The following is a 16,532-nucleotide window of genomic DNA, read 5'->3' as shown; positions in this document are numbered from 1 at the left end:
TAGGAAGGTCAGACGTCTGTGTGCTCGCATTTCAGTGGGGTAGGCTGCTGGTGTAAGCCACGCCTTGCGCGTGCCTAGCGGCCGGTCTAGCGGTGTCCTGCAGGGCCAGCTCGCGCATGCCTTCCCAAGCACCTGTAGCAGCTGCCAGACGGCTAGATCTGGGCCTGCTGGTGGTCGGCCGGCTTAGAGCCAGCGCCCGTCAGCCTGTTCGCTTGCTCGTAAACGATCGTAAATTTCTAGCCGAAAACAGTGTTTTTCTCTCACACCAAACCAGACAGCAGTAAATAATCCACGATACGATACGGCCTCCCGAACAGGCTGCATGCACTCACGCTTCTGACCTTCCCAGCCTTAGTAAGCGACTGGACCGTGAATTGAAGAAGCAGCAGCAGCGCCATGGCCGCGCCGCTCACGCCCGTCCGGGCCTGGCTCCTCCTGGTGACCTGCACCGCCTCCGGTACCGGCGGGCCCCCACCAACGTCCAAGAACAGCAACAGGCCGCATCTACTACCAGTACCAACCACCGTCACCGCTCCTCCCCTGCTGTGCCTGGAGGCGGTGGCGCCGGTGTTCGTCGCCGCGGCGGTCACGGCGCTGCTGGCGCTGCCGCCGGACGAGGCGCTAGCGGTGGGCGGCGAGTTTGGGATTCTGGAGGGCCAGAGCTTCGCGCTGCTGCACCCGCTCGCCATGGGCGGGCTCTTCGCATACATGCTCTGGGCAACCTACCTCGGCTGGCAGTGGTGCCGGGTGCGAACCATCCAGGACGAGGTCAACGAGCGAAAGCCTGCCGCCACTCCCTCCGCGGTCGGAGCCGGCGCAGACTCCTCCCCGCCTCCCGCTCCCAAATCGCCGGTGGAGATCAAGATCGAGGAGCTCACCGAGGAATGGAAGGCGCTGATCAAGGGGTCGTTCCGGGACCAGCATTTCAATGTGGGGTCCATCCTGCTCGGCCTCGACGTGCTCGAGTCCGTCGACGGCGCGCTCAACACCTGGTTCCGCACCGGCAAGCTGTTCCCGGGCCCGCACCTCTTCGCGGGCGCTGCCATCACCGTCCTATGGGCGGCCGCGGCCGCCCTCGTCCCGACGATGCAGAAGGGGGACGAGACCGCACACAGCCTCCACATTGCGCTCAACGCCGTCAACGTGCTGCTCTTAGTCTGGCAGATCCCCACCGAACTCGAGATCATCGGCAAGGTCTTCGAGTTCACCACCTAGCCATGAGTGAATCGTCACCATGCCTCGTTGTGCGTGCGTGCGTGTCTCCAGCGACCACCATATGCTTGCTTGCCATGCACATCCTTCATGCTCACCCCTCGCTCTGCATGTCTCTTCTCATCTCTTCCGTCCCATTGCTAATTACTACTCGTATAGGTTGTTGATGACTTTTTGATAGCCACTGTTGGGGTTTAGTCCCACATCGTGTAGCGATGGTGGGGGAGCACAACATATAAGGCAGGGAGAACCATTCCGGTGGACCTAGGACTTGTGGGAGCGTAGGCTCGTGGTCACGAGCCAGGCCGGCTGCAAGGCAGCTCTAAGATCGAGAACTCGGTGGTCACTTGGGGTTTAGTCCCACATCATGTAGCGATGATGGGGGAGCACAACATATAAGGCAGGGAGAACCATCACCTATCAGGCTAGTCTTTTGGGTTGAGTAAGGCCCAAAGGCCTTATATGTTGTCAGCTCTGGTGGACCTGGGACCTGTGGGAGCGCAGGCTCGTGGTAACGAGTCGGGCCGGCTATAAGCCAACTCCAAGATCGAGAACTCGATGGTCATCACCGGTTCCAACAATTGGTATCATGAGCCCATGGTCAGAAAAAGATAAACCCGATAAAAAAATCTCGAGCGTCACATATGGCGGGGGCAGCCCGATGTGTGACTAAGGGGGAGATTGTTGGGGTTTAGTCCCACATCGTGTAGCGATGGTGGGGGAGCACAACATATAAGGCGGGAGAACCCTCACCTAATTATTGGGGTTTAGTCCCACATCGTGTAGCGATGGTGGGGGAGCATAACATATAAGGCGGAAGAACCCTCACTTATCAGGCTAGTCTTTTGGGTTGAGTAAGCCCAAGGCCTTATATGTTGTAGCTCCGATGGACCTGGGACCTGTGGGAGCGCAGGCTCGTGGTAACGAGCCGGGCCGGCTGTAAGCCAACTCCAAGATCGTGAACTCGGTGGTCACCGCCGGTTCCAACAATTGGTATCAGAGCCGAGACGTCCATGGTCAGAAAAGCTAAACCCGATAAAAAAATCTCGAGCGTCATATATGGCGGAGACACCCCGATGTGTGACTAAGGGGGAGATTGTTGGGGTTTAGTCCCACATCGTGTAGCGATGGTGGGGGAGCACAACATATAAGGCGGGAGAAACCCCCACCTATCAGGCTAGTCTTTTGGGTTGAGTAAGGTCCAAAGGCCGTATATGTTGTCAGCTCCAGTGGACCTGGGACCTATGGGAGCGCAGGCTCGTAACGAGTCGGGCCGGCTGTAAGCCAGCTCCAAGATCGTGAACTCGGTGGTCACCACCGGTTCCAACAGCCACGCCGTGTGTTGAGTTCTTCAAATCATTTCAGTCTCCATGTATTAGGTTGTTTCCTTGGCCTGTCGAAGTCGATCCATGTTCGTTCTTTATACACTACACGAGTACTAAGAGCTCATTTTGCAGCACACAGTTCTTTGGTTTAGTTGAATCACCAAAATCTATGCAGTAATATATTGAGTTCCACGTTATGAATTGAAGGGCTCTGTTTCGAATTGTAAGTCGTTTTAGCATTTCGAATTACGAATTTTTACTATATATTTGGCTACAATGTATATTAAAGTGTGTAACAAAAGCTACAGGCAGAATTTTAATTTGGATCAAGGAATACAACACTGCTGCTGACCTACTGTGCAGGAAACTAATTCATGGCAATGCCATTGTGGTTTGTACTCAAAACAGAAAAAACTAAAGAGAACTCTGGACTCTGAATTTGGCAGAAATTATATACTGGCCCCGTTCGGCTTGCTGAAACTTGGCTGAATTGGCTGAAAAACACTGTTCTGGCTGAATTGTTGTGAGAGAAAAAGATTTTTCTGGCTAAAAAAAATAAGCTAAATAGTGCGGATTATAAGGTAAGCCGAACGGGGCCACTACCAACTCTATCAAACTAACTGGTATTGAGCTCTAAATTTAGCAAAAATCATTCAGAAGTTATAATAAACGCTCGCAAGAACATGTGAAGATGTGATAATTATCCATCTGTTTCATCCCCTTTTGGCTGGTGCAGTCAGAAGTTGGAATAAACAGTTTGATTTCAAAAGCCAAAAGCTATATATCTGATTTAGAAGCTAAAGGCACACTTAGACCACTGTTTGCTCGATTATGTAGGACATTACAAAACAGACTATTTAGCATTCCAAGAAGTCAACTTTTACAAGCAGCCTACATCGTCAGTAGATGACCCGAAATCACATCAGCAAAGTCCTCTAGATTAATAATAAAATAAAAAAATGCAGCAGTGGAAAAGGTTAACATTTTTCACACGTTTTCAGCAGAAGCATATATGCAAACAGTTTTCCAAGTTACATAGAAACTTGGTTAATTTGTAGCTTCAAGTTACTCAATACATGGAAAAAGATCATCACGTTAAGTTCCTTACATAGTCATTCCAACCAGCAAGCCAAATAAAACGAGTATTTAGTAAGCTACGACGCCAGTTTCCCATCCACAGCGACCGATAGTATCAGTGCTCAGCACTCAGCAGAGTAGGGGTGGTAAGGATCATGATAGCCAAACGCAAATTCTCCTGGGTATGGATGCAGCACATGGGAGCGACGATAGCACATTTCAGACTTTCCCCACATTGTTATGTCCACACGCAAACAAGCCGACAGTAGCATGTCTTGCAAATGGAATCAACTGCAGAAAGCCAGGCAATATATTAAAAAAATACAGATTTGGCACCCACTGTTGGGTAAAATATCTGCTCTGGTCGGTAGTTATTATTCTACAGTGCTGCATCACTCAATAAGCACTGTGCAAAACAAGCAGCCACAACCACAGCTGCGGCTGCAGAAGTGCAGCCGAGCACCATTATGTTGCAATGTTTTAAAAAAATCATCACAAAAATCATGTATGTACCGCATATAAAGTTAAATATGGTTGCAATAAATCAGGTGTCAGGAAATAAACAGACAAGTCAGGCTGGCACTGTTCATCCTGTGATGACAGTGACACATGTGTTTTTTGAATCTCAACATCAAAGATGAATTTCAAACTGAATTGTTGCGTCTACAATTAACTTAGGTTTTGGTACATGCATGATTTTTCCTGAAACATTGCAACACAATATTTTCCGTAAAGGATGCTCGTAGAAAAAAAAATATACATATATATATATATATTTTACCTAAAGGAGCCATATAATTTTTCTACATAAAAATAAGTCCAGTGAACAATCGTGTGCCAGTCCGACGTGCAGACCACCAAAGAGGGAAACCCAAGACACTGTAGGCTTCAGTAACTAGTTCATCTGAAAACAGGAGACAGAAATTAATTTCTACGGAGGCAGTAATCAGGTTTGTTTATTATATAAAAAGGTGCAAACAGAGCATAATTGTTCAGCAATTCTAATTGCAAATACACCGTATACAAACTATAAAGACGGCCCCCAATTGTATCACTTCCTCTTGTTCTCGATAAAACTACGCAAGTGCAGGAAGGGAAAGGTGGGCAGCAGCAACGTGTGAGGTGGTGGCCACATGGAAGTGGCTAAAAATTTAGAGTATGCCTTTGCGCCACTGTTACTTTCCAAATCATAGTCATCAAATGCATCATTCATGATCTACGATAACATGGGTCCTAAAATATGCACAAAGGTGAATCTTGGGTATTCAGCGGTAAGGATATGGCGTGCATGCCTTCTAATGAGGATCTTATGGCGTTTCCCTTTTTTTTCTACATTTGACACTAGCAAACGAGAATGATCTTCCAATGAATACATATGAAATAGGTGTGCTGTAAGAAAAACAAGAGAGAGAATGCATCAAGCTGGAAACAAGTAGATGATACCTAAGGCGGTGCAAGTGACGACTCCATTGAAACCATTTCTATAAGCAAGCTCGAAGAAGAAGAGAGTCCGTGGAGCAGGCAGGAATGAGAAGCAACCAGAGCGCTTCTTACGAGCCACGAAGTTTCCATGAGTCCAGCAAATGCCATTGTGAAAATGGGGATGCCGAGACACCTTGCCAGGAGCAGGCTCATACTCATCGCCCTGACTCAACCAATCATCATTCACACGGTAAGGAAATTGGTTAGTGCAGCAAGGTAAACAGAAAAACAAACAAATAAATAAAGAAGCACGAATGATTTGAGTCACTGGTCCATTCCCTTAATTTTTTTCCACCACGGTCGAAACCAAATTTCATTACTGAACGCAACGAAATTACAGAGTTTTGCGAAACGTATGATAAACCATGCAAACGTAGTGTTAAAGCCATCTCTCCTAGGCACCCAGGGTCCAGGAAGAGAGGCAGCCCAAGCCACGAGCACGTAAGGATACTCTACCAGCTACAACTGTTAAAACTTAGCAGCACTCCGACTTCTGAACCCCCCCCCCCCCCCCACCCACCCCCACCCCCACCCCCACCCCCCACACACACAAACATTGGCTGACACAGTATGCATATTGGTCCATTCCCATTATGCACTCCGACTTCTGAAGGCCCCCACCCCGCACACACACAAACAAACATTAGCCTGTTCGTTTGGCCGTGGCTTGTCATAAACGATCGTAAATTTTCAGCCGGAACAGTATTTTTCTCTCACACAAACCAGCCAGTAGTACTTCTTCACGAACCAGCCAACCGAACAGGCTGTGCCTGACACAGTATGCATATTGGTCCATAATGACTTTTTTTTATGTAGCCTGTGGCTTTTGGCTCTTACAGGTGGGCCGAATTCTTTGTTTATTCGGGAGGAGTCGATCCTGAAACGTGAGTTAATTTTTCTCTCTTCTATGTGAGTCGTATACTCCAGTCGGTCGATTTTTTCGGCCTCCACGTTGAATGATGAGTCGCTTTTCTATCCCCACTTGAGAAGCCCTTATTGTAGTTCATCCCTGCAGTAGTTTGTGTGTACATTGGCTATGTATAAGCTCGCATATGTACCCGTCCCTATTTGCCACCTTCAGATATATACATGTGGTGCGCGTTTGTGATGACATGTATTCCATATTGAATGAGAAGGAGTGTCTCCTAATCAAACTCTATTACTGTGTTAACAAGCAACTTGGCCGCAGAACGCTTGAAGCCTAAGCATCATTAGCATAATTCTGAGCAAGCACACTTGCCTATGGCGACAAGGACTAGCACACCCGCTGGCACCCCGTGGCAGTACTCTCAAAAATTCACGTGTACCTAGGGACATTCTATAAGTGCATTAACTTACCTGTCGTGTGTCATGTAACCAAAGACATACTGATACATACAAAGTCTACAATATTTCAGCTAGCTGGTAGACTATTCTAATGCCTATGGACTACTTTTCTGCAATATTGTGGTTGCTCTTAGATTATGTTTTCGATGGTGTTTCAATTCCACGTCTAAGTAAATAGTAGCCTGCTCACAACATAAAAGCAGTCAACCACGGGACATATATAATGTGTCTGCTGGTTGTGCTTCAATGGAACGTTGGCATGGTTAAGATGGTCGAATTACCGACACATGAGCAAGAAATAAAATGGTTTTGATGACTTGGTCCTTCGTTGCCCGATGCCCGACAACGGCGCGTGCGCTGACCCTACCACCATCGCCGCCGTAGCTTACCAGCGCCCGGACGCCCCTCGTCGACTGCGGCAGCTCGCACGCTGCCACGACAGCGGGTCCCACCTCCCACCTTCCCTCCCTCTCCCTTCTCCATGCATGGCAGCAGCACGAGCAGCACAACCGTATATGCGTAGCAAATAGAGCAAGGCAAGCACGCACACAGACAACCACCACATTTACCACGCACGCACCAGCAGCACCTTGTTACCTTTAACCACGCTAACTAGCCGTCGTCCATTTGTATGCACCATGCAAAGTTAACACGCAGGCACAAGCAAAGGCCTCAGCAGCATGCACGCGGTTCGTACTCGCATCGTGCCGACCATCACGCTATGAGCCACTGGCCATGCATGCCGAGCATCCACCTGCCCGCTACACACCGCACCGCCCACCCGCAGCGTCGTCCCGTCGTCATGTGCAGCCATGGCGCCACAGCAACACCATTAATGGCGAGAAGCTGAGCACTAGTGGCACAGCTCCTCCCCGGCTGCAAGTAGCAAAGTATGAACCTAAAAAGAATGGAGGTGACCAAATTTAAACTAACTTTTTCAACGCCTTGGAAGTGTAAACCGTGTCTGTAAGATTTTGTATGGTCCTGACAAAGTAGAAGGTAATTCCTGAGGTTCACATCACGTTATCTCTGGCTACGTCTTTAAAACCACACCATCTATCTCATTGATTAAATTTAAAATTGTTTGACATATTGAAAAGTGAGAATTATATTCATTTTAGGATGGAGAGAGTACTTAAGTGTTAACACTCAAAATTGTCCACGAATAAAGTTTTATAGTTCACTAAAAGCACGGTAAAGACCCGCCAAAAAAAGCACGGTAAAGATGAAGCAATAAATGGTGGTCCCCGGAGAATTTATACGAGGAGTGCAATAGACTGAACGTGCAAAGTATATAAAACAAGATGGCGAGAGCCTCCCTAAGCTATCCAGAAATTCACTCAGTAAATTTGAAAGCATTGGACATCTTCACCTACGCAGGGTGGGTCAAAAGCAGGTGGACACATTTAATGCCTCCCCTCCATGCTACCATCACATAAAAACAAGTCGGGCAAGTGGACACATTTAATGCCTCTCCTCCTTACCATCAGATAAAAATAATTCACCGACCATGTAGGAACATTTGTACTTACACATGCATCCATGCATCTAAGAGATGACTTGAGTTGCGTGCACGTTGCTCCTGAGGTGGTCGGTGGTTGGGGTTGGTCGCCATTAATACGGCTCCCTAGCCAGTGCAGGTTCAACTTCCCAGCCGTGCAACATCCCATCATCCCTTAGCACCTCCATGTCCACCTCACCATGGCAAACATCAGGGCGATCGCTGCGGACTATGGCCGAAGATCTGCTGCCTTCCTTGCACCGCTCATGTGCCCTACACTACCAGTAGCACCATCGGCATAAATGAGGAAATAAAGCTTCAGAACCTATTTCTAAACTAAAACTTGACAACAAATTCTTTTCAAAAAGTTAGGACGTTGCATGCGAAGTTATATAAGTAGCCCTATTACTATGGTCATGTATCCAGGATAGATGGCACTCTGCTGACTTAGGTAGGCTTAATCAAGTTCTCTACAGGTACACTGACCCCGAGCATAGTCCGATAGTATCGACTAGCTACAGGGAGAGATCGGTGTGCCAAAAATCTAAGAACGGTTGCCCTATATGTTTGGCAACAGTAGAAGGATGTATAGGACATACATTCATGCATATCTTGTTTGTGCATTGTAGTGCCCGTATTGCTTGCAGATACGCCATCCATAGGTGTCACGCGTGTCGTATGGTGCACGCCTGACTCGTTCCTGTTCTGGAGTTAATGCTAAACTGTGGCTTTGTGCTTCGCGTCGCCTGTGGTTCACGCCTGCCGTGACCCGCGTCTCCCCGTACTCTTTTCTTGGCTCTTGTCGGAACCTTGTCTTGCAGCCGTATTAGTCATTAATGGCCTTGGACATTGCTCGCCTCGAATGCGCCAAAAAATCAGTCGATTCATTTATAGTGATCTCGTGCTGGAACCTTGGTGGACTGCACCAGGACCACTGACCGCTCTGCCTTTATAAGCAGGGTCTGGCTTAGCTGTTGGTACCACCACCCGGTACACTTTAGCTCGCCTAGCTTTTCCTTTTAAGACAGCTTTTCACTCAGTACTTCCTTGCAACCACCGCCAGCGATGGTAGGAGCTTGGGTCAGTAGTTATTACCTAAACACTGAGGGTTTTCCCAAGATCCTGTATGCCACCATGCAAAAGCTCAGAGTCAAAGATCATCCCGAGTATGAGGGCCGTGAGTATGAAAAGCATGGCACTGAGCGGTGTGAAGTTATCGTCTACATTGGGAAGAGTGAAGAGTTCCCCGACATCACTGAAGCCTAGAATGTGAGCGCAACCGGGTTTCATTTCGTCAACACCTACCAGGTTGTGGCCGCAAAGCCTTGCGGTACCTTTGCCAGATCTATGAAGAGCCCATTGCCCGTACCCCCATGAGGTTCTTTCCACCTTTGGAAAAGAATCGACGGACATGGAGGGCTCGCATGGAGGCTTTGCAAGGGCGGAATGCGCAAGAAGATAGTCCTACCACGGTGCACTTGACCACGTACCTGCTTGCTCTAGATGAACAGTATGATCGACAAGCCTCGGAGCTGAGAAAGTGCCTTCGGCGAGCCGAGGAAGCCGAGATCTTCTCTAGGACGCTCCAGGTGCAGCTTGCCGAAGCGCATGCCAATGCGGCAGTCGTTGAGAGTCAAGAGACTGCCATGTCGGAAGCTTTGAAGGAAGCTAAAGATCGACATGCCTATCAGTTGGGAGAGGCCTACCTTGTCACCAGGGCCAAGCGGAGGACGCTGGCTACTGAACGGTAGGATCCCTTGATCGTAGAGGGGATCCCTATCCACCCGCTAGAAAGAAGGAGAATCAGTGTTGCAGTACCGCCAGCACCTCCACCCTCGGAAGTGTCAGAAGTAGAACCCTTGATTCCTCTCACTCAGCCGTTGCCAAGAGAGGAGGCAGATCCATAGCCAGGGTGATAGAAGAATCCGCCGAGCCCGGGAATGAAGATGCGTGGTCCAAAGTAGATTAGTTGCCTTGGGATGATATACCCATAGTTAGTAGTGCATTTCATCGCTGTCCACCAGTATTGTAATCTTTTCGTTGTATTTCGTCCATAGTTGTTGGGGTAGTCCGATCGTAGGAAAGGTGAACAATGTGTCAAGAATGGGAGAGTAAGTGCCTATATGTTGTACCAGCATAAGGACGTTCGGAATATGCATTTTATTTATTTCGCTGTGTTATTGCGTCCATCTACCTTAAGTCTTGTTAGACGTGCTTAGGGTTTTCGAGGGCGAAGTTAAGTGGGTTACAAGAGAAATTACCATTCGGATGCGAGCAGACCAGCCGTGATTGGAAAACATAGGATACTGTATCGACTAATTGTGGATGTCCCAGCAGAACACTTGAATCTCTTTAAATCAAATCTATTGTTGGATTTGAAGTCCTTGTCCCTTATTGCGAAAGGAACCCTTGTTGTTTGAATCTTCCCTTACAATACTCCTCTGATTCTGTGGTCTATGACCCCACCATCTTCATTGCGTGTAAGTTGGTAGTAGTTGCCTAGTTAATAGCTTATGGTGCCGCGATGAAACCGAGGGCCCCTGTGGAATAGCTGCCACATGGTGACGCTGCTCAGCACGCGCTGGTATCGAGGTTGTTTACCAAGTACATTTACCAAGTTGCACCGCCATACCACTTTTGATACAAATATTCGGGTGTTTGAACGGGAAATCCACAACGGGTTGATGAAATAGTGTTCTCTCAAAGTAAACAAGAGGAGGTGGTTTTGGAGGAAGCATGTATGTTGCGATCTCACTTCATACAAAGGTTGGCGCATATTGTGGACAAGGAAGGGAAGGAAAGAAGAACACCTAGGAAAAGTTAGCCTTGGGTAGTAGGGAGTGCTTAGAAAAGCTTGAGCGGATGTCAAGTCCCAAGCACTATGCCTAGCTCGACCACGCTACGCACGACGCGTCGTTGTCACCACGTGCCCCGCGAACGACGTCGGTTCGGGCCCATTAGCACCCTGTCCTCGCATGCCCGCGACATCGTGCCGCACTCAACGTCCTCGTGCACTGTGCGCTTCTCCTTTCTCGGCCTCCGGTCTGCTCTTGATCCTCGCCCTCGTCCCCGTACCGGCCCCCCTCCCTTCTTTCTTCTTTTGGGGACACGGTCGCCCGCACGCCTCCCTCGTCGAGCGAACCCTCTCTCCTCTCCTTTATTCCCCCCTCCGCTCGCTTGCGTAGGGAGTGCGCTATGGCCGACTTTATCCCCACAGCGTGAACCGGCAGTGTATCCCATCCATGCCGTCTCCACTTCCGGTGCGCTGCGCCCCATCTCCGTTCGCCACTATAAGATGCCCTTGGTCCTTTCTCTTCTTCTTCATCCCCATCCCTCTCGAATCCAAAGCAGAGCTACGAGATCCAGTCATCATTGTGGAACTAGGTTCGTCTAACAGAGGCGATGGTGTAATCTGAGAAGAAAGGATCTGGTTTTCGAAGAAGTTCAAGTCTACCCTCGGTTAGTTTGATCTTAGGGTTCACGATGTTTGACTTCTCAGTCTCCTGTTTCTGAATCTGTTGGTCATACGCCATGTTTTGGATAATCATTATCTTGTTGTTTCTCCATTGTCCTCGTCTATCCCGACTTCTGGAGTAAGCCTTGATTGTACTAGGTTGCTCTTAACCATGTAACTTCAAATTCCGGTGTAATTTAGTGTTCGACGTCATGTAATATTTCGTGTAATTCCAGATTTACGAAATGTGTTATAGTTTCTCCTAAGGGGAGTAGATCCTAATTCACTCTTTTGTAAACCCTCGCGTTAGGAGACGTACTTGTGTTGTAGTTTTTGCTCTTTCCAGCTATAATATAATCCTAACCAATGTTGTGCTTTGAATCTAAGTGTGTTAGTTGCTTGAGCCCAACTCCATCAAATACTTCTTTCCACTAACATGTCATTGATTTGCTGGCCTAGAATAGGCACCATGTAATGACAACCAACCTCTATGATCGTTTACAACATTGTAATGAAAAAAACCATGTTACCTTTTCTTCCCATATTTTCTCATTTAATGTACCAAATAAACAAACCTTTCATATCAACGCGATGAGAAAACATATTAGATATATGAGTCATATTTTCCCAGATTTTTCCTATACCAAGCACATCACCCGCAGCGAAGCGCGGGCAGCAGCGGCTAGTTTGTATTAAGTCTGTATTACAACAAATGCATAATCAGTAGCAGGATATGGAAAGTGCTCTGAAAAAAGGCATTACTGCACAACTTGCTAGCATTGTGGATAAGAAAAGAAGCATGGTAACGATTGTTAAAAAAACGAACGGATCAAAAGAGAAGCTAACATCTTAAAAACATAACTGAAAAGACATTATGCATAGCAAGGACAAGTTAAACAATGTGCATATGACCCTTTCTTTATTTTCTATTCAATTCAAGTTATGTGGAACAGTACCCAAACTATATTTTTTCGTGTACAAAGGGGTTGTTAAGCTGTCTAGACAAATTAGAGTTATGTTGACCATCCACTTTAGATTTCAATGTAAATTTTTCTGGGAACACATACTATGTCTCGTAATCCTAAACTTTTGCTGCAGCAACATACTATTGACGAGAGAGGCATAGAGCAGAGCAGTTTATTAGTGAGACAAATATCATTATGCAACATGTCTGCGCAACAGAGAGTGTCAAACAAACAACACATCTTAATATTTTTCCTAGATGGGATTCACCAAGACAAAGCTAAGAAAATTGAATTTACCATTTTAGGATTTTTATTGAATTAGTTACGCGTTTTACAAAATGTCACGTATTTAATAAAATACAAAACCACATTCTTTCAATTAGACACTCGAAAATTCTGCTATGCAGCCCCATTCCCTGTTCTTCCCCCAAATCGAATGCTGGGCACACGGCCCGACGGCGCTTGACGGCAATGGCGGGCGACAGCTCGGGAAGGACCGCAGCGTCACTACGGCCGATGATGAGCTCAGGGGAGGCCGCTGGTTCACGTCGAAAGGGTGCACGCAAGCGCGAGCTATTGCGTCGCGATAATGGAGCTTCCTGTAGAATACACCCAACCACACCGAGACCCGAGCGGGCGAGCGTTTGCAACTTTTTTTCTTCCTTCCAGAATGGTATGTAAATCGTGTCGGGTTATATGGTTCACTACGAGTACGACCGGTGGTGGACGCAGGAATAAAGGGGTGGTTAAATAATAAAAATTTAGGGCTAAAGTTAGAGATTAATGTTGATTCGAGGCTAAAGCCTGTTTGTGTACTGCTCATGTACACGTACCTATCCCTGACTGACCCTGGTCGTGCATCACAGCCATGCATCAGGCACGCCGCCGCTGGACGAGGACGCGGTGATGGTGACCCGGAGCGGAGGCCGTTGGCAGGGTCAAAGCAAGCAGCCTGTGCGTCGACGTACGGTACGTAGGAGCCTGCTCGCGTGCAATCGTCTGTTCGGCTGCTATTAAAGCTGGTTCATAAGTTGGTTGAAACTATTTTTAAGAGAAAAATATTGTTAGTACAGAAAGTGATCAACTAATAAATATGTGTAGTTTTTACTGTACGTTGTGATCGGAGGTGGCCTAGCACTCAATGACACGGGATTTATACTGGTTCAGGCAACATGCCCTATGTACAGTTTGGGTCGGTCGGTGACTTTATTGCTGAGCCCAGGTGCTCGAAGTGTATAGTGGGGTTACAAACGAGAAGGAGAAAGAAGGGGTGTTCAAGAGGCCCAGTCGGGTCCGACCGGAAGGGCCGATGACGACCGGAACTCCGCTATGAACTAGAAGTCCAAGCGTGTGCTTGAGGGGTCGTGAGCTATCGATCTAGTGAGTATGAACTTGAAGAAGTCGACCTCCTCTTCGTTGGAGGGAGCGAATCCCCTTTTATAGATAAAGAGGATGTCTTTACAGGTGAGAGGGAGAGAGTACGGATGTTTCTATGCCTTGTTGCCCACGTCGATGAGGGTAGCGATGATGGTAGGCGCCCACAATACTGTTGATGTTACTGTAGAATGTCAGGTGCACATGGGAGGTTGCGTTGGCTTCTTCAGGAAGGGTGGATGTCGGTACCTGCAAAATACTATTGTTACGTGAGGAGCCCTTACCACGAGTACCAGGTATGGTGAACCCCTGGCGCCCACTATTGATGCCTAGAGGTATGGGGGGCTTTTTGCCGTATGGGAGCTCAATGGCGCCTACAATACTATAGACACAAATGTCGGCGCCTACAATACTGTTTGTGTCAGAGTGGTTGTGAAGCACTGCTCCCGCAGGCGTACAGGGTATGGTCCCGGTATCGTGGTTTGACTTTGTGCACTGCTTTCTCCGTTCGACCCTAGTTCCTTCCGAGCGGGCGTCCTCGGTCGAATGGCCCCAGTCGGCCCTGGCTGCGTCAGTCGGAGAAGAGCGGTAAACAGGCTTCCTACGGGGTCCCCAGTCGGAGATGCGGGGTCGGAGTTGGAAGCAGTGTTCTTACGTACCCGGGTCGGAGAGACACGAGGTCGGAGTCAGAAGTAGGGCTCGGGGCAGGCCTTCCGATCGGAGAGGCCGTTCGGAGACGGCTAGAGCCTAGAGCGAGTGCTCCGGTCGGATAGGTGGGCTGAAGAAGTTGACGAGCGGGTGTCGCTCTTCTCGGGCCACACCTTCCAGTTGGCTGCTGGGCCGTCCCTTTGCCCTGTTGTTTTTTAGACTCTTGGGTTGGGCCTTGGTGTGAAAGTCGGTCCCCGAGGGACCCCGGGTTTATGAACCCGACAGGAGCCCCTAAGCCCCTGGGCGATTCGGGTAGAATCGTTCGGGGGATTTTTTTTGTCTTGCCGGCGGGTGCGCGCGAGCGCACCCGTGGGTGTAGCCCCCGAGCCCCCGGGCGGTTCGGGCAGAACCGGCCGGGGGGGGTTTGCGTTGCCAGCAGGGGAGGTTTTTTGTTCGGCGGGTGCGCGTGAGCGCACCCGTGGATGTAGCCCCCGAGCCCTGGGCGGTTTGGGCAGAACCGTCTGGGGGTGTTTGGGGCGTGTGTGCGTGTTTTTAGTCTGAGACAGATTTTTGTTTAACCACGGCGTCGTTGTGCAGCTGAGGCATTTTTAGGAACGAGGATTGGATTGAGACAGAACTTACTGATCCCGTCGTCGGTGTGCTCCGGGGATCGGGCGAGAAAGTTTAGTTTAAGACAACTTGGCTTCGGTGCGCGCCGTGAATGGAGACAGCTTAGTTTGGATGCGATAGAGCTCACTGATCTTTGGCGTCGATGCGTGCCGTGGGATCGGGGGAGGCGGAGTCGCGAGTAGACCCAGGCGTCGGTGCACGCCGTGGGATCGAGCAAGGTGGAGTCGCGAGTAGACCCAGGCGTCGGTGCGCGCCGTGGATCAAGAGAGTTAGTTTTTGTTAGTTTCAGTTAGTGAAGCCGTTACGCGAGTTCGGAGTCGTGGTCCCAAGAGCCGTAGCCGAATGTCGCCGATCCTGTCGACGCGAGTTTGGGGTCGCAGTCCCAAGAGCCGTAGCCGGATGTCGCCGATCCTATCGACGCAAGTTCGGGGTCGCAGTCCCAAGAGCCATAGCCGGATGTCGCCAATCCTGTCGACGTGAGTTTGGGGTCGCGGTCCCAAGATTTCTTTAGAGCGCAGTCAAAAGTGAAGCCGTTACGAAGATGTTGTTAGTTAAGTTAAAGATTGAACAAGGCGGTGCTCATGGATCCTGGCGTCGGTGCGCGCCATGGGACCGGGCGAGTCATAGTCATTGATCTGGCGAGTTCGAGGTTGCTGTCCTTGGCGTTTTTCTTGAGCCCCCGAGCCCTATCGGGCCTTCATGGGGGTCGATGTGAGTATTGTGCGTTACCCCATCCGGTTCCTCACAACCGAAGGGGCTGAGTTTCGTCGCCTGTCCCGATCGCTCGGGCTTGAAGACTAGCTCGGTGAGCTCGCTAACGGGTGTGATCGAGTGGAATTCGGATCCATCATTCGTGACGCGATCGGCATAGCCCTCTTGTGACATTCCACTACTCCTTTACCTGCAACCCGATAGATGCCTAGGTCGTTCCGGAGACCGACCCGGGTGGCCTAACGGCCTCCCCTTCGATGGAGATTCTATGGGCCTAGCGAGAGGTTCAGGATCGAACGAGAAGGTTGAGGTGACCCAGTCTGTTGGACCGGGCTAGGGCCGCACGGTGCTCATCTATGGTTTTCTCCCCTAGCTCTGTTTGGTTGCTCATGTCGAATGAGGCAAACCACCGCTTCGTGATGCAACATGGAGCGTTGTGGTGCATTTCGCTGCACGTGCGATGCTTAGTTCCCGAGCCCTCGGGCGGTTCATGCCCTAACCGTCCGGGGGGTTTAGCCGTATGAGATGAATGCGAATATGGATGTATGAATGATTTGTAAAGAAATAGAGGGGGTTTTGGTAATGTTTACCTTGACGACTGGAGTGGCAGGGCTCGGAGAGCTTCAGTCGAAAATGTCCGACCGGGACCCATGCTCGTCATTCGAGACGGAGTTGGCATGGCCTACATGAGGCGTCCCTTTGCTCCTTACCTGTCGCCTGGTGTCCCTCCTAGGTGATTTGATCGACTCAGGGAGGTCCGATGGTCTCTTCTGGTGGAGATTTTGTTTTTGGTGGTGGCGCTTCGGTTCCTGTGCCTGTTGTGTGGT

At 49.3% G+C, this 16,532-nt stretch overlaps 2 protein-coding genes across 2 annotated transcripts; one reads left to right on the top strand and one right to left on the bottom strand.

Moving 5' to 3' along the window:
* Positions 1–393: 393 nt before the first annotated feature.
* LOC136532295 (uncharacterized) lies at positions 394–1,215 on the top strand. The gene has a single exon (XM_066524906.1). It carries the CDS (start codon positions 397–399, stop codon positions 1,213–1,215), a length of 819 nt encoding a protein of 272 aa, XP_066381003.1. The 5' UTR covers positions 394–396.
* A 2,262-nt stretch (positions 1,216–3,477) lies between these two features.
* On the bottom strand, positions 3,478–11,456 carry LOC136532296 (uncharacterized). Its single transcript, XM_066524907.1, has 4 exons — positions 11,319–11,456; positions 5,058–5,259; positions 4,453–4,518; positions 3,478–3,888 (listed from the first exon to the last, which is right to left on the bottom strand). Exons 1-4 carry the CDS (start codon positions 11,454–11,456, stop codon positions 3,737–3,739), a joined length of 558 nt encoding a protein of 185 aa, XP_066381004.1. The 3' UTR covers positions 3,478–3,736.
* Positions 11,457–16,532: the final 5,076 nt, after the last annotated feature.

Source organism: Miscanthus floridulus, unplaced genomic scaffold (genome assembly GCF_019320115.1).
Source record: "Miscanthus floridulus cultivar M001 unplaced genomic scaffold, ASM1932011v1 fs_570_3_4, whole genome shotgun sequence".
Lineage (NCBI taxonomy): Eukaryota > Viridiplantae > Streptophyta > Magnoliopsida > Poales > Poaceae > Miscanthus > Miscanthus floridulus.
This window is presented reverse-complemented; position numbering and strand designations above follow the sequence as displayed.